The sequence below is a fragment of the Sinohyriopsis cumingii genome, chromosome 10, assembly GCF_028554795.1.
Source record: "Sinohyriopsis cumingii isolate HCF-2022 chromosome 10, ASM2855479v2, whole genome shotgun sequence".
Classification (NCBI taxonomy): Eukaryota; Metazoa; Mollusca; class Bivalvia; order Unionida; family Unionidae; genus Sinohyriopsis; species Sinohyriopsis cumingii.
The window spans coordinates 3,461,967-3,477,354 of record NC_142970.1 but is presented as its reverse complement, the minus strand read 5'-3'; the positions used below and the strand labels follow the sequence as shown (position 1 = coordinate 3,477,354).

Here is a 15,388-nt window from a genome sequence, read left to right as displayed (position 1 = left end):
ACTCAAAAAGTTGATAGTTATATCGACATTTAAACTTAATATACCACTGAAATAATTTGGTGGATGGGGAAAATTAAAGATAATTATGTAAGAGTTCTTTGTATGCACTGTTGCCAGTTGCAAACATCTTTGACACAGGTGGCTACCTAACAAAACAAGGGAGTTAATTTGTAAGAGTTACTTCCCTTTGACTATTACATATACTGACCCAAAACAAATATTTTTCATCTTTTACGGAGGACTGCATTCTGGAGGTAGTAGAAAGTAATTTCCAATGTTAATGTAATCAGGTAAATTATTGATGAAGAAATGTTATGCTGCTAGCATCAAGAAAAATGATCTGATTCTGTTACCTAGGTGATATTTGAGCCACTCTCTTTGCCATCTCTCTCTCATCTCCAGTGCTTCCCTGTAAAACAAAATGAATCATGGAAGTATAAGACAAGTTACTTTCGTCATGGAAGAACCAGACAAGTTATTTCAGTCATGGAAAGCTCAAACAGGCTACTTAAGTCATGGAAGTATCAGGCAATTTATTTTATTCATGCAAGTATCAGTCAAGTTACTTGGTCATGGAAGAGCCAGATAAGTTACTTTAGTCATGCAAATATCAGACAAGTTACTTTAGCCATTACCCATTAACCAGCTAGTTCTTTCATAAACTCCCCTTTTGCTCTGAGTTTTCTTTTTAAACTAATAAAAATTCAAATTATTGCTAATTATGTATTTCTGCATGTTCCTATTTTATGAACTTAAATCTATTACATGATTTATAAGTCCTCATGAACTATTTTACACCTGGCTAGACATGTGCAACCTCTGGCCTGCAGGAAGGTTCTGTCCCACAAAAAGCTTTTATCTGCTTTATGTACATTACAGGATATTGAAAGTGCCTGCACTAAGACAGTCAGCAAAAATCCTTAAGTCCATACATTCTTAATCTTCAAAAAATGTTGTTTCACTGAAATGAATTGCCATCTGAGAATTGTTATTGACATTTGCAATTCTGACAATAATTAGAGTCAATTAATTTAATAATATTTTAATATTCCCTATTATATAGAACTATTGCAACTAAATAATCCAGACCCTGTTTTGAACCAGAAACTCATGATCATGTCCAAGTTCAAAAACTTTACCAGTTTATAACTTAAATCAGGATGAAACCAGAATCATTAAATCTATACCTGGGTCCCTCTACCATACTGGCTGATTTGGATGGTGTAAGTATACACGATCTATCATTTTGAGCTCAAGTTCTTGCACGAAGGGTGTTGATTGATATACTATTTCATTGTAATTACAAATATTGAGACTTCAAAAACGAATTTGAGATAATATTTCATGATGAATATAAGCACTGCGATATCAAAGCCTGATTTGAAGTACCATTTCATGGTAAATCCAAGCACTGAGACTTCAAGGCCTGACTTGATGTACCATCTCATGGTAAATACAAGCAATGAGACTTCAGAGTGGTAACAAGTAAATGTTGACAGACTTGACAGATGATGAACATATGGCCATGCTATAAACTCACTAGACCTTAGGCAACTTCTCCTGGCCATAGTCTGGATACTGACTTTAAAGTTTCACCCTATGATGTAAATTAATGGATAAATAAAGGTCACAGGTTGTATTATGCCCACCCCATCCTAATGGCTTGCTGAGCAAAATTATCTTTCCTTATAATTGGAGAACTATCCACAACTCTAAGTTGGCATTACAATTTTTCAATTATTTGTTCTGAAAAGTACCAATATGAAAAGTACCAATATGAAAAGTACCAATATGTTTGATTATCCGGTCCACTAGAAGATGACGGCACTATTAATTTTGCATCTGGCTCTTATTCAACTATTGTTATTTTTATTAATTAAACTCTTTTTTTTCATAAATCTTTATTTTAAAACTACTGACAAATTTGTTATAAAGGTGACACTTGCAGTTAACCATTTTCATTTGTATGCACTTTTATTTTAATGTCATCTATAGTGAAGATATAGCATTCAACTTGCATCAATGTGCTCATTTCTACACCATCTCTGGCGCCATATGCTGAATGGTTATATGTATTTTTTTGGAAGCCAATTATCTATATATAATCATTACTTGAAACCCTAGATATAATCTGCACAAGAAAGTCCTTAATTTTTCAAGAATCCTATGATTGGCAAAATCACAGCAAAGCTGTAACATCTTCAAAAAAGAGCATTTGGGTTAATATCAATCCAGAAAGAAAGCAAGGAAAATTTAGCTGGTAGGTTAAAAATATTACCTATAAAAGACTGAATCTGCTTGAGAAAAGCCAAATTAATGTAATAATAGTGCTCCTGAATACTTACAATCACTATTCCAGTATAGGTTACCTGGTAATACTCCCCACCTGTGATCCATATCTACCAAACAGTATAAAATTCCCAAACCAAATAAGGAGTTATTTAAAAACAAGTTTCCAATACTCTGGAACTCTGCTCTGGAATAGTATTCCAGTTGAGATTAGAAATGCCCACTCTATTTCCTTGTTGTAAACCCAATATATCCAGTGGCTTCAGAGATGCAGCTAAAATAAATAAATTCCTTTGTATGAGGGCCTCAAGGTAGATTAGTTCTTAGCTAATTGTGTTACCATATTTAAATAAGGTCATTATTATTATTATTATTATGGGAAAAATTATTTTAATATTTCACCAATTTCAATTTATGCCATAACCTCTGGAACATGTGGCATAAATAGAGCTTCACCTGTATTTATAAGTTATGTATTAATCATACATTACGCTAGCAGATGTCAGGTGACTTCAAAACAAATATCTACAAACAACAGCAAGTTAAAGCCACTAAACTGTTTTAATAAAATGAACTGCTAGCTGAAACTTGCACTCCTTTAATGATTTTGCCAATCACTAACATTAACACCTGGTTCCCAATGTTAATTTACTAAATGATCTAAGTAGACAAGAAATATATTCGAGTTACCTTTCCTGACCAGATGTAGACTGCAGTTTTGGTGAATATGACAAACACATCATTGGAATTCAGCGAAGAAGCAGACATAGCCACCTGAAGAATACGAGAAATTTCTTAAATTAATAAAAATTTGACTGCTCATGGAACTCACTTGTCTCTTTTTCAGCGACATGTTATATACCAGACTCCCAGATGGAGACTTCCATGGTCAAACAGTTGTTGTTTTTTGTAAGGCTTAACACCATTTTTCAGCACAAGAAAGTATATACGTGGCAGCCAGTATAAATTGTTTTAGGAAGAACCCAGGTGCATATACAGATAGACATATCAACAGGTGGATATACAGATGGACACATAAACAGACGCATAAACCAACAGGTGGATATACATATGGCCACATCAGGAAGTGGATATACAAATGGACATAACAACAGGTACATATATAAATGGACACTCCAACTGGTGGATATACAGATGGCCACACCTACTGGTGGATATACAGATTGAAACATCAACCAGTGGATTACAGATGGCCACACCTACAGGTGGATATACAGACTGACACACCTACAGGTGGATATACAGACTGAAACACCAACCAGTGGATTACAGATGGCCACACCAACAGGTGGATATACAGATTGAAACACCAACCAGTGGATATATAGATTAACACATCCAACAGTGGATATACAGATGGCCACACCAACAGATGGATATACAGATTGAAACACCAACCAGTGGATATATAGACTGACACACCCAACAGTGGATATACAGATGGCCACACCAACAGGTGGATATATAGATGGACACTCCAACTGTTGGATATAAAGATGGCCACACCTACAGGTGGATATACAGACTGACACACCTACAGGTGGATATACAGACTGAAATACCAACTAGTGGATATATAGAATGACACACCCAACAGTGGATATACAGATGGCCATACCAACAGGTGGATATACAGATTGAAACACGAACCAGTGGATATATAGACTGACACACCCAGCAGTGGGTATACAGATGGCCACACCAACAGGTGGATATACAAATTGAAACACCAACCAGTGGATATATAGATTGACACACCCAACAGTGGATATACAGATGGCCATACCAACAGGTGGATATACAGACTGAAACACCAACCAGTGGATATATAGATTGACACACCCAACAGTGGATATACAGATGGCCACACCAACAGGTGGATAAACAGATTGAAACACCAACCAGTGGATATACAGATGGCCACACCAACAGGTGGATATACAGATTGAAACACGAACAAGAGGATATACAGATGGCCACACCAACAGGTGGATATACAGACTGAAACACCCAACCAGTGGATATACAGATGGCCACACCAACAGGTGGATATACAGATTGAAACATGAACCAGTGGATATACAGATGGCCACACCAACAGGTGGATATACAGATTGAAACACCAACCAGTGGATATATAGATTGACACACCCAACAGTGGATATACAGATGGCCACACCAACAGGTGGATATACAGATTGAAACACCAACCAGTGGATATATAGATTGACACACCCATCTGTGAATATACAGATGGCCACACCAACAGGTGGATATACAGATTGAAACACGAACCAGAGGATATACAGATGGCCACACCAACAGGTGGATATACAGATTGAAACATGAACCAGTGGATATACAGATGGCCACACCAACAGGTGGATATACAGATTGAAACACCAACCAGTGGATATATAGATTGACACACCCAACAGTGGATATACAGATGGCCAAACCTACAGGTGGATATACAGATTGAAACACCAACCAGTGGATACATAGATTGACACACCCAACAGTGGATATACAGATGGCCACACCAACAGGTGGATATACAGATTGAAACACGAACCAGTGGATATACAGATGGCCACACCAACAGGTGGATATACAGATTGAAACATCAACCAGTGGATATATATAGACTGACACACCCAACAGTGGATATACAGATGGCCACACCAACAGGTGGATATACAGATTGAAACATGAACCAGTGGATATACAGATGGCCACACCAACAGGTGGATATACAGATTGAAACACCAACCAGTGGATATATAGAATGACACACCCAACAGTGGATATACAGATGGCCACACCCAACAGTGGATATACAGACTGAAACACCAACCAGCGGATATACAGATGGCCACACCAACAAGTAGATATACAGATGGACATACCAATAAGTGGATAAACAAATAGACACCAACGTGTGCAAATACATATGGATATCCAAATGGACACACAAACAGGTGGATACACATGATATATCAGCAGGTGGTTATACAGATGACATGTCAATAGGTGGTTATACAGAAGAGTGATACAACAACTCTAGCCTTCATAAATGCCAAGATATGTAAACAAAAAACAAAAAAAAATTTCAAGCATGAAAAGTATGTCAGGGAAATAAATTACAATGGTAACTAGTATTTCTCTAAATATTAAATAAATTTAATATGTTAAGTCCCTGATCAAGGGATGAAGAGATTCAATCATAGTGCAATAGAAACTTGCCTCAACACTCAATGTACCATGGATCTGAACTCAGCAGACACCCAGTACCAATCCCCAGTCACATTTCAACAAATGTCTGTAATTATTAATAACAGCCATGAAAAGAATACACATCCTAACTTGGAGATCTGATGAAAGTGAAGGTGAAATAGGTATAAATAAAATCTTATCCTAAAAGTTGAAATGGAAATTAAGCCTACAGTTTAATGCACACTTCAAACTAAGCCTCATTACATCTTGAGCACAAGACTGATAACCTGATAATTAGCAATACTCCTGCTAAATACCACCTACACAGAATGATAAATAAAGGATATAAACATGACCTAAAAGTGTTGTTGTGTGTTATATATTTAATTTATATTTGATTTAATTTAATTGTTTGTTTGTTAGTTTAAAAACATTTTTTATTCCACTACATGCTTTTGTAATATATATTTACTGAATTTGACACTGTCCAGAGATTCAGTTCAGTTCTGTTTGACCTGTTTTTTTTTAAATAAACAACTAATAAAAGAAACACTGTATCTAGTTTCTGACCTTGATTCAGAACCAGTGAAGTTGCAAGAATTATTAAGTTAAGTCAAGGCCATACCTGGAGTACGTGATATGAAACATGTTTATTGTTACAAACTTCTAAATTTGTTTCTCATCTTAGTTAGACTTATTGCTGATGTATTGAGAAAGAATAGCCAGTTGTGCCTTAACACTTGAGATGTCAAGTTGTTTATGTTGTGTTCAGTTTGGGCTAATTATTTTATTTTCTTCAAATTAGTGGATTTCAAGTGATTATTTTCCTTGGAAATAAACTAGTGTTCTAAATTAATTCTTGGACAAAGACATTTCTCAAAATTTATACAGAATTAAATATCTGGAATAATATTTTCTGTGATTCAACAAGAGACTGTTGACACTGCAACACTTCACAGGTTAAAACAGATGTCATTGTCTTCCATTTTCGACTTCACCAGGATTCATATTCAGTTTCATTCAGGACTTTTGATTACAAGGACTTCTATTTTTTAATTCTTGGATTATTTTTGAATTTGATTCGTAAAACTGTAAGTACTTTTTTCTCATTTTTCACTTGACAGTCTAGGGAATGAAATTATTTTTTAAATTTTACAAAGCTTGTTGTCTTCACTTTTTTCCCTGTTACTTTCTGTAAGAGCCTAGACTCATCAATGTTGAACAAAGGCACCAATGCTACTCTACATAAATGCTCCTTATTGTTACATTGCTATAAATGTGAAGAAAGTTCAAAAATTCCTGAAATGCCCCAAAACATTAAATCTGGTCATCTAATCATACAAACAAAATTTACCCACCAAATTTCATTTTTCTAACTAGAACAGATTTTGTTATCCTATTCATACTAACAAGATTTTCTCCCAAAAATTCTGAAGTTCACAAAGCATATAAAAAATTTGTTCATCTACAAATGTATAAACCTATGCGGCAATTTATCTATGACTGGCATTTGTGCAATCTTACAAACTGTATAGCTGGACAGACACATGGATGGAAGTACAGATGTGCAGCATGGACAGATTGATGGGTGGAAGATTTGACAGATCAATAGACACATGGAAGGAAGTACAGATGTGCAGCATGGATAGATTGATGAGTGGAGTATAGATGTACCAGATGGAAAGACAAAAGGAAGTACAAATGTGTCAGATGGACAGACAGATGGATGGAAGTACATATGTGCCAGATGTACAGACAGTTGTTGTTGTTGTATGGTTTAACGCCATTTTTCAGCACACGATAGGCTATACATGGCGGCCAGTATTAATGGTGGAGGAAGAACCCAGAAAAGCCCGGAAAGAACCACCGACCCATGAGAAGCTACTGGCAAGCTTTCTCACATATCCACATTAGCCGAATCCGAGACTCGAACCCACGCAGACAGAGGTGAGATGGCAGTGATCCGTAACGGAGAGCGCTTTAGACCACTCGGCCACTCGGGGCCCCGATGTACAGACGGACGAATGGAAGTACAGATGTGCAGCATGGACAGATAGATGAATGAAAGTAGAGATGTGTCTGATGGACATACATATAGAAGTACAGATGTGCAGGATGGACAGACATACAGATAGAGGCAAGCACTGATGTGCACAGCATGGTTCAGGGTACTGATGATCAGGATGGACAAACATATCAACAGATAAGACAAGATCAAGAAGTGCTGACTGCAAACAGCAAAAGCATAAAAATCTTCAGATCTTTTTACATCACACTGCTTGTGAAAACATACAAAAGTTATGTTAAACATTAATTTGACATCGGATTTAAAATTGGCACATCTGAAACCAGTTGGAATTGTCACAAATATTGACATTTCTTGTCTATAAAGCATATCCAAGTACATACTGCTTAGCCCAAGATTTAATACAAATGAGAATAAGAAATATGGCTCAGCTGACACTAACTCAGACTGCCTTGGTATAAAGTCTAATGGAATGTAGCTCAGTTCTGACACTAACCCAGACTGCCGTAGTATACAGTCTATTGGAATGTAGCTCAGTTCTGACACTGACCCAGACTGCCTTGGTATAAAGTTTATTGTAATGTAGATCAGTTGGGCATACTAACCTGGATTGCCTTGGCATTAAGTTTATTGGAACGTAGATCAGTTGGGCATACCAGCCTGGATTGCCTTGGTATTAAGTTTATTGTAATGTAGATCAGTTGGGCATACTAACCTGGATTGCCTTGGCATTAAGTTTATTGGAACGTAGATCAGTTGGGCATACTAACCTGGATTGCCTTGGCATTAAGTTTATTGTAATGTAGATCAGTTGGGCATACTAACCTGGATTGCCTTGGTATTAAGTCTATTGGATCCTCGAACCTGCAGCATATAATTATCACCAGGACCTACAGTGCCCTTACCACCACCCCAGCCAGCATGGCCATCCTGTAAAGGACAAAGTGAAATTGTACAAGTTTACTTCATTTAACGTACTTTATACCCACATGATCAAACACTAAAACTAAACAAGTTTAAATCATACATTTTAGGGATATGATATGTTTGTGGTAATAAAATATATCGCAGCACCACTTAGGAATGAAGCAGCTGCATGAAACAAATTGGAGTCATACCCACCTCCAATCTGCTGGGTTCACCTACCCTTCCCAGGTCGCCTACTGGTGTCTGAAAAATTAGGAGGCAAAGTGGAGTAGACATTTTGAAGAAGGGACAATTTGGAGACAGACAATTCAGAGATGGGCATTTTGGAGAAAGGTCAATTCAGAGAGGTAACAATTCTGAGACAGACAATTCAGAGACATTTCAGAGAATGGACATTTTGGAGAAGGGACCATTTGGTGAGGTGACGATTCACTAAAAACAGGATTAACTGGTTTTACTTTTAGAAACATCTTTGGGTTCAGTTACATGCTAACGTGTGTGACAGAGTGTTTTTGTTTAACTTTAACCAATGATATTACATATTTAAAACTTTTTCCTAATCCAGATGTTATCACTGAATAATAGTAATTACCATGTAATATTAACACAATTAGCCTATGCCTTAATGTATACTCAAAAAGAAATAATCCTTCAGATGTTCAGCTGCATTCTTTCAGCATGTGCATGAAAAGATGATGTGAAATACAGCAACACAGTCAAAAACAGACTAACACAGTGATATAAGTAAGCACCTTATTAATAAATAAGACCATTCATTAATGTATATGCAACAGCTATTTTCATAATGTCCCTTGAACTCTTGATATCAGGAAAGGGAAAGAGAATGTTAGTATTTGAAGGCTATCTTTACCATATAGACAAAATGAGAGGAAGGAATATGACGATGCAGTAATTATGCAAAGGCCATAACCATATTACCAATGGAGAAATAATCAAGGTGCCTTCTGATTACATCCATGCTACATCTTCAGGAGAATTGATGCTGTGAGTGATTGCAACCAAATGACAAGCAGAAGAATTGGAAGAACATTCGTGGGTTCTAGTTCATTCACGACTTGGAAATTATTATCAGGTCACACAGGCAACTTTACCAAAAACTGAGACTATTAAATGCAATCTTAGGAGATACCATCAGCTTCCTTCAACTGAGAACAATAACTCTCGCTCTTAACTTCAAAATATGTTGACCAGTTCAATTTTCCTATGTCATTCATTGCTCACAATCTCCAAATCGACTGTCCCTGAAATGTCTCCTCTCAGAATTGTCCATTCTCCCAAGTGTCCATCTCTGAACTGTCCCTTCTTTGATTTTTCAGCTCTGAATTATCCATCTCCAAACTGCCCTTGAACCAACCCACACACATACCAGTTTTGTCATCTTTGTTACTCCAGACAGTCAAAAGTTCTGGATACTGCATTGGTTCAACAGATCACTGTTTCTTAGCATGTAGTAAACAATGATATCACCAAACAAGTTTTGCAGTCAGTCTGAATGATATTATTATTTAATACATTAAGATTCAACTGTCATTAGTAATACAACTAATTATTCATTGGGTTGGGGTGGGGGTGGGGTGGGTGGATAAAGATGTGCTTAACAGAGATGCATGCAAATCATCTAATTTGATGATTCTGGCATAAATAGTACCTGATATTGTACCAAAGTCTCAAAAACATGAAACATGGTCACAGTGACCTAATTTTGTGATGAGGATATGATACTCATCATGATGCTGTTGTTGTTGTTGTTGTTGTTCTAGGGTTTAACGCCATTTTTCAGCACAAGATAGGCTATACATGGCGGCCAGTATAACTGGTGGAGGAAGAACCCTGGAAAACCCAGGGAAGAACCACCGACCCACGAGAAGCTACTGGCAGGCTTTCCCACGTACCCACGCTAGCCGAGCCTTGGACTCGAACACACGCAGACAGAGGTGAGATGGCAGTGATCCGGAACGGTGAGCGCTTTAGACCACTCGGCCACTCGGGGCCCCCTCTTATCAAGATGCATCCCCTCACAAAGTTCCATGATAAGGTATAATAGTATGTATTAAAGGCACCAGAACCCTATTTTGCCATGAGCAAAATGCAAAGTCATACCTATAGCTAGCTAAATGTAGGTGACAGTGGCCAAATTTTGTTGAAAAAGTGTGGCACTAACTGAAAAACACAACCATTAAATTTGAAAAATAAACTTCAAACACAAAATTGAAGTCAGTGAAGTATGTAATATGGGTCACAATGAACAATATGATAAAAGTGTAGTATCAAAATATAATTCTCATCAAATTTATCTAAATATAAAAGTACAACAGTATGTAACAGTATAACATGATGTAAAAAAAAGTCACAAGCAAAAACTTACCCAAAGCCAGTAAAATGTGAAATGTAAGTCACCTTTTGTTATAAAGGTACTGTGCTAAAATAGATGCATAAAAGAGTCTTGGTCAATGATTCTTGCATGAACAGTGCTCAAGAAATACACTTAAAACACAAAACATAACTACAGTGTGACCTCGCAATAACATGGTAGTTGGGAGCCATAGAACCCGACCGCATTATAGGCCGAACCGTGTTATAAGCAACCAGGTCATTTAGCTGAAGAAACTTATGCATGTACCCAAAAAAAACTGCGGTGAGGGGGTGTATGTAATAATTGCAGGCAGTAAAATACGTGCTTCACTGGCAGAGTTACAATAATAGTGTTGCATACAATCATCTAGTTTCATGCTTCTAGCACGTATAGCACTTGAAAAATAAACTTATAAAACAAAATTTATCCAAAGTCTATGAAGCATGAAATATGGGTCATAATTACCTACTTTTATGAATAGGGTGTAGTACTCATCAAGATGTATTCCAAATTTCATGGTACATCTACTTATAATACAACTAATTTACAAAGTTAACCTTCTCAGATCACTCTCCAGTAGATGAGTGTTATGAAATCTGCCATAAGCTGTAGCTTAGGACCTGGGAAGAGAGATTATTGGAGACTGAATGAGATTGTACCAATGTATTTGCTTTAATCAGTGCCAACAATAATGCCAGTACCTGGGCTAGTACAACAGATTTGAGCTAACAGTCAAATCAGAGGTGCCTCCCACTGGTGGGATGGGGTGGAGTGAAATGCCTGAGATGTCAGTTTTCAAACAAAGAGTATTCCTGCCAAATTAATATTTTGTTTTCACCTGATACCTGATATATATAACTGGCCAAGATAATACAAATTTTAACAATTGTTCTGTACCTGATTAATCCACTTTCATTGTTTTCATTTCAAACTTTAGATAATTCAGTCAATAAAATGGATTCCTCCAACACAAACGTGTCCTTTGCAGAATAAATTGGGAGATGGCTTACTTTCTTAATCCTCTCTGTTGTGCTGGTCCTAATCATTGCAATCATTCACATGCAGTTAGCACACACAATTAGCACATGCAGTTAGCACACACAATTAGCATATACAATTAGCACACAGTTGCTATTTAAAATGTGTTATCCTTCTTACTGACTTTTGTGTTTCATATTACCAGCCTGCTGTAAGAGATGCATAAAACAGGAGTCATACAGAAATTACTACCCACCCTCTCAACCCAACTCCACCCCATATTTAGGGTATATGTAGTGTACCAAAACTTCACACTCACACAGCTGACATAAGTAAACATTTGAAGTAACCTCTTGGATACAATTTGATCACTGGAGTTTAATGTTGCTCTTAGTAACTGCCTGACCATTTGAAAACTGTATACTTAGATCACTGACACAACAGGTTACTAGAGTGTTGCTACAAAGTTTCTGAACATCTGCACTACAGCAAACAATGTTGCTCTGAACATCTGCTTGGATATACAATTATTTTGGACCTGAACATACCATTACATTGAACTCTGATATACCATTACACTGAACTCTGATATACCATTACATTGAACCCTGATGTACCATTACACTGAACTCTGATATACCATTACATTGAACCCTGATGTACCATTACATTGAACTCTGAATGTACTATTAATCTGAACCCTGATATACTACTACGTTGAACTTTAATGCATTGATATTAACAGTAACCAGGAGTGTGTCCTTTGATATGACTTTTTATCATTCAAATGGTACTGAATACGCTTCACCAGTCATCTTCTTGGTCATATCTAAATAATAACTTCAGATATTTCCTGTCAATGGTAATGAAGCTGGAAGATCAGCTCTGCTGTGATTTCGATTTCACAAAACTCTACTCATTAATACAATCTAATGTAGATGCTGACAAAGCTTTGGAGAACATTAATAAGTAGCCCACATGTGTTTTAAACATTCTCTTTAGTTTAAGTTTAAATTTTCTATGCTCAAAACTGAATTATGAATTAGCACTGACATGTGCAATGAGATAGATAAAAAAGTAGCTGAACAGATTTGGCCATTTCAATACAGATGATACTGATGCAAGGAAATCTTGAAGTCTGGTTCCGAGGACTCAGCGGGAAGCAGGAAGCAGCTTCACACTGGATGAGTAACTACAGAGGACCAAGGTTAATCAGCTTCACATGGAATGAGTAACTACACAGAGAACCACAGTTAATCACCTTCACACAGGATGAATAACAACAAAAGAAAACCACAGTTAATCAGCTTCACACAGAATGAGTAACTACAGAGGACCACTGTTAATCACCTTCACACAGGATGAGTAACTACACAGAAAACCACAGTTAATCAGCTTCACATAGGATGAGTAACTACACAGAGGACCACAGTTAATCACCTTCACAGAGGATTAACTACACATAAAACAACAGTTAATCAGTTTCACACAGGACGAATAACTACACAGAGGACCACAGTTAATCACCTTCACACAAGATGAGTAACTACACAGAGGACCACAGTTAATCACATTCACACAGAATGAGTAACTACACAAAGGACCAAGGTTAATCAGCTTCACACAGTATGAGTGTGTAACGACACAGATGACCATGGTCACACATTTTCATTAACCACTTCTCTAAACCTCTTATTAGATTATTTGATTTCCTTTCTGGTGAGAAAAAACATGCTTCATTCTTCCTTGTAAGAGTCTTGAAGCATCTGCATAGAATAAATTACAAGGGAACTAAATACATACTCTGGACATCCCAAAATTTACTTTCTCCCTATCATACAATAAGAAGTCAAAGACAATGTGTTTAACTGCCATTTCTGGAAAATGAGCATTCTTGACTCATCAAAATAGTCTTAAATCCAAATAACTAACTTTTCCCTAACACATACTATGAGATTAGGTACTCTGTATTTGGCTGAAATGTCTGGCAAGAGAAGCATCTGCCTTGCATTCAAAAAATGATTTTCAAACATGTGCATGGGGCTACCATTCTAGTTAATTAACAAAGGGTCTGAGAAACCCCATCTGGTGTAAAAGCCTACCTCATATAGCTCATAACTTGTGTCACCATATTTACACTGTTACAGCCATGTTCAAGGTCCCCAAAATAATGCTTAACACCATTGCCCCACACAAGGGCAAAACTGGGAGTGGTACTTAGAGAATTGGAGTATGTCATGTTTTTTCTTAATTCTGATCATGAAGTAAACTGATGAAGAGTATATAGAAATATAACTTCAACCAGGCCTATCCACATATGCACCCAAACAGACACCCACATGGACGCCTACAGGTACTCTCACTGACAATAAACAGACACCATGTAGACACCCACATAAATACCCTCCAGCCACTACATACACACCCATATGGCAACCCAAATACTTAACAGATTTAAATTATCAAAAAATTCTAATTTCACTAGTTGGTGAAGGTATTATATTTATAATGTGTACTACATGAGCTTACCTCAAATATAATCATCTTGCCATCAAAAATAGACATGAAATGGTCGGGTTCCTTGCCTTGTACCACACGAACCTATTCAAATACAAAATTCAATATTTAGACATATTTCTGCAGTAGGCATTGATGAATCCTTATTTAGTATTTTTACAAATGAGTGTGTTTTACACATCAACTTCAACCACCATAGACTCGGTTAACTATTATACATAATGTGCCAGCAGATTTTCACTGAAGCTTTCTTGTAAATGTATCACTTGTGTCAAGTTTAGTATCTATACAGTAAGCAGAACTAACGGTATATACTTTCACCTAATGACACTTTATACAACTGCATATACAAGCCTGTAATTTGTAATAAACTGGTCTCAAAAATTCCTTAAGCCCAAGGTCTGGGAACTAAAATTAGGATCTTTAAATGCTGCTGTTTTTACCACTAAAAGTCCAGTAAAGTCAGTATCAAATGAGTCATGACTGAACCATGTGAATGAAGATATAGACAAAAATGAGAAACAAAAAAGTGGGACCTCACAGGAAAATATATTTACCATGATAGTAAGCCAGAAATGCATAGAATAAATTTGTACTATAATACAATCTTGGTATGACTTCAGTGAAAAACTGAGACCAGGTGTCAAAGGGTCTGGACAAAAAACATAATTAAAAAATCCTAGAACCAGTGATCAAAGAAATTTTTATTTTTCCCCTGATAAAAAAGATATTATTGTTTAAATAAGATAGTACCAATAAAGCATAATAAAAACATTCTATATTGTGTGCATACTTAGTAATACAAAAAAAGCTTTATCAATCAACCATGTAAATGTGGTATCATTTTATCCCACACTTCAACAAATAAAAAAAAATATATCATCTCCATTTAACACTTAAAACAACGACTACTTTCTTCCCATTTTAATAATTGACTACTTTCTTCCCATTTTAATAATTGACTAATTTCTTCCCATTGTAATAATTGACTACTTTCTTCCCATCTTAATAATTGACTACTTTCTTCCCATTTTAATAAT

General features: G+C 36.4%; 1 protein-coding gene across 7 annotated transcripts in view; it reads right to left on the bottom strand.

Annotated features, from left to right (window-relative positions):
- LOC149789501 (advillin-like) overlaps positions 1 to 15,388 on the bottom strand; it is a 169,852-nt gene that overhangs the window by 42,102 nt on the left and 112,362 nt on the right. For all 7 annotated transcript variants that reach the window (XM_089971531.1, XM_089971537.1, XM_089971534.1 and 4 more), the window contains 4 exons: positions 14,361 to 14,432; positions 8,378 to 8,482; positions 2,980 to 3,063; positions 354 to 409 (listed from right to left, as the gene is read on the bottom strand). In XM_089971531.1, coding sequence (XP_089827657.1) covers positions 354 to 409; positions 2,980 to 3,063; positions 8,378 to 8,482; positions 14,361 to 14,432 — 317 coding nt within the window. The remainder of the gene's footprint in view (positions 1 to 353; positions 410 to 2,979; positions 3,064 to 8,377; positions 8,483 to 14,360; positions 14,433 to 15,388) is intronic.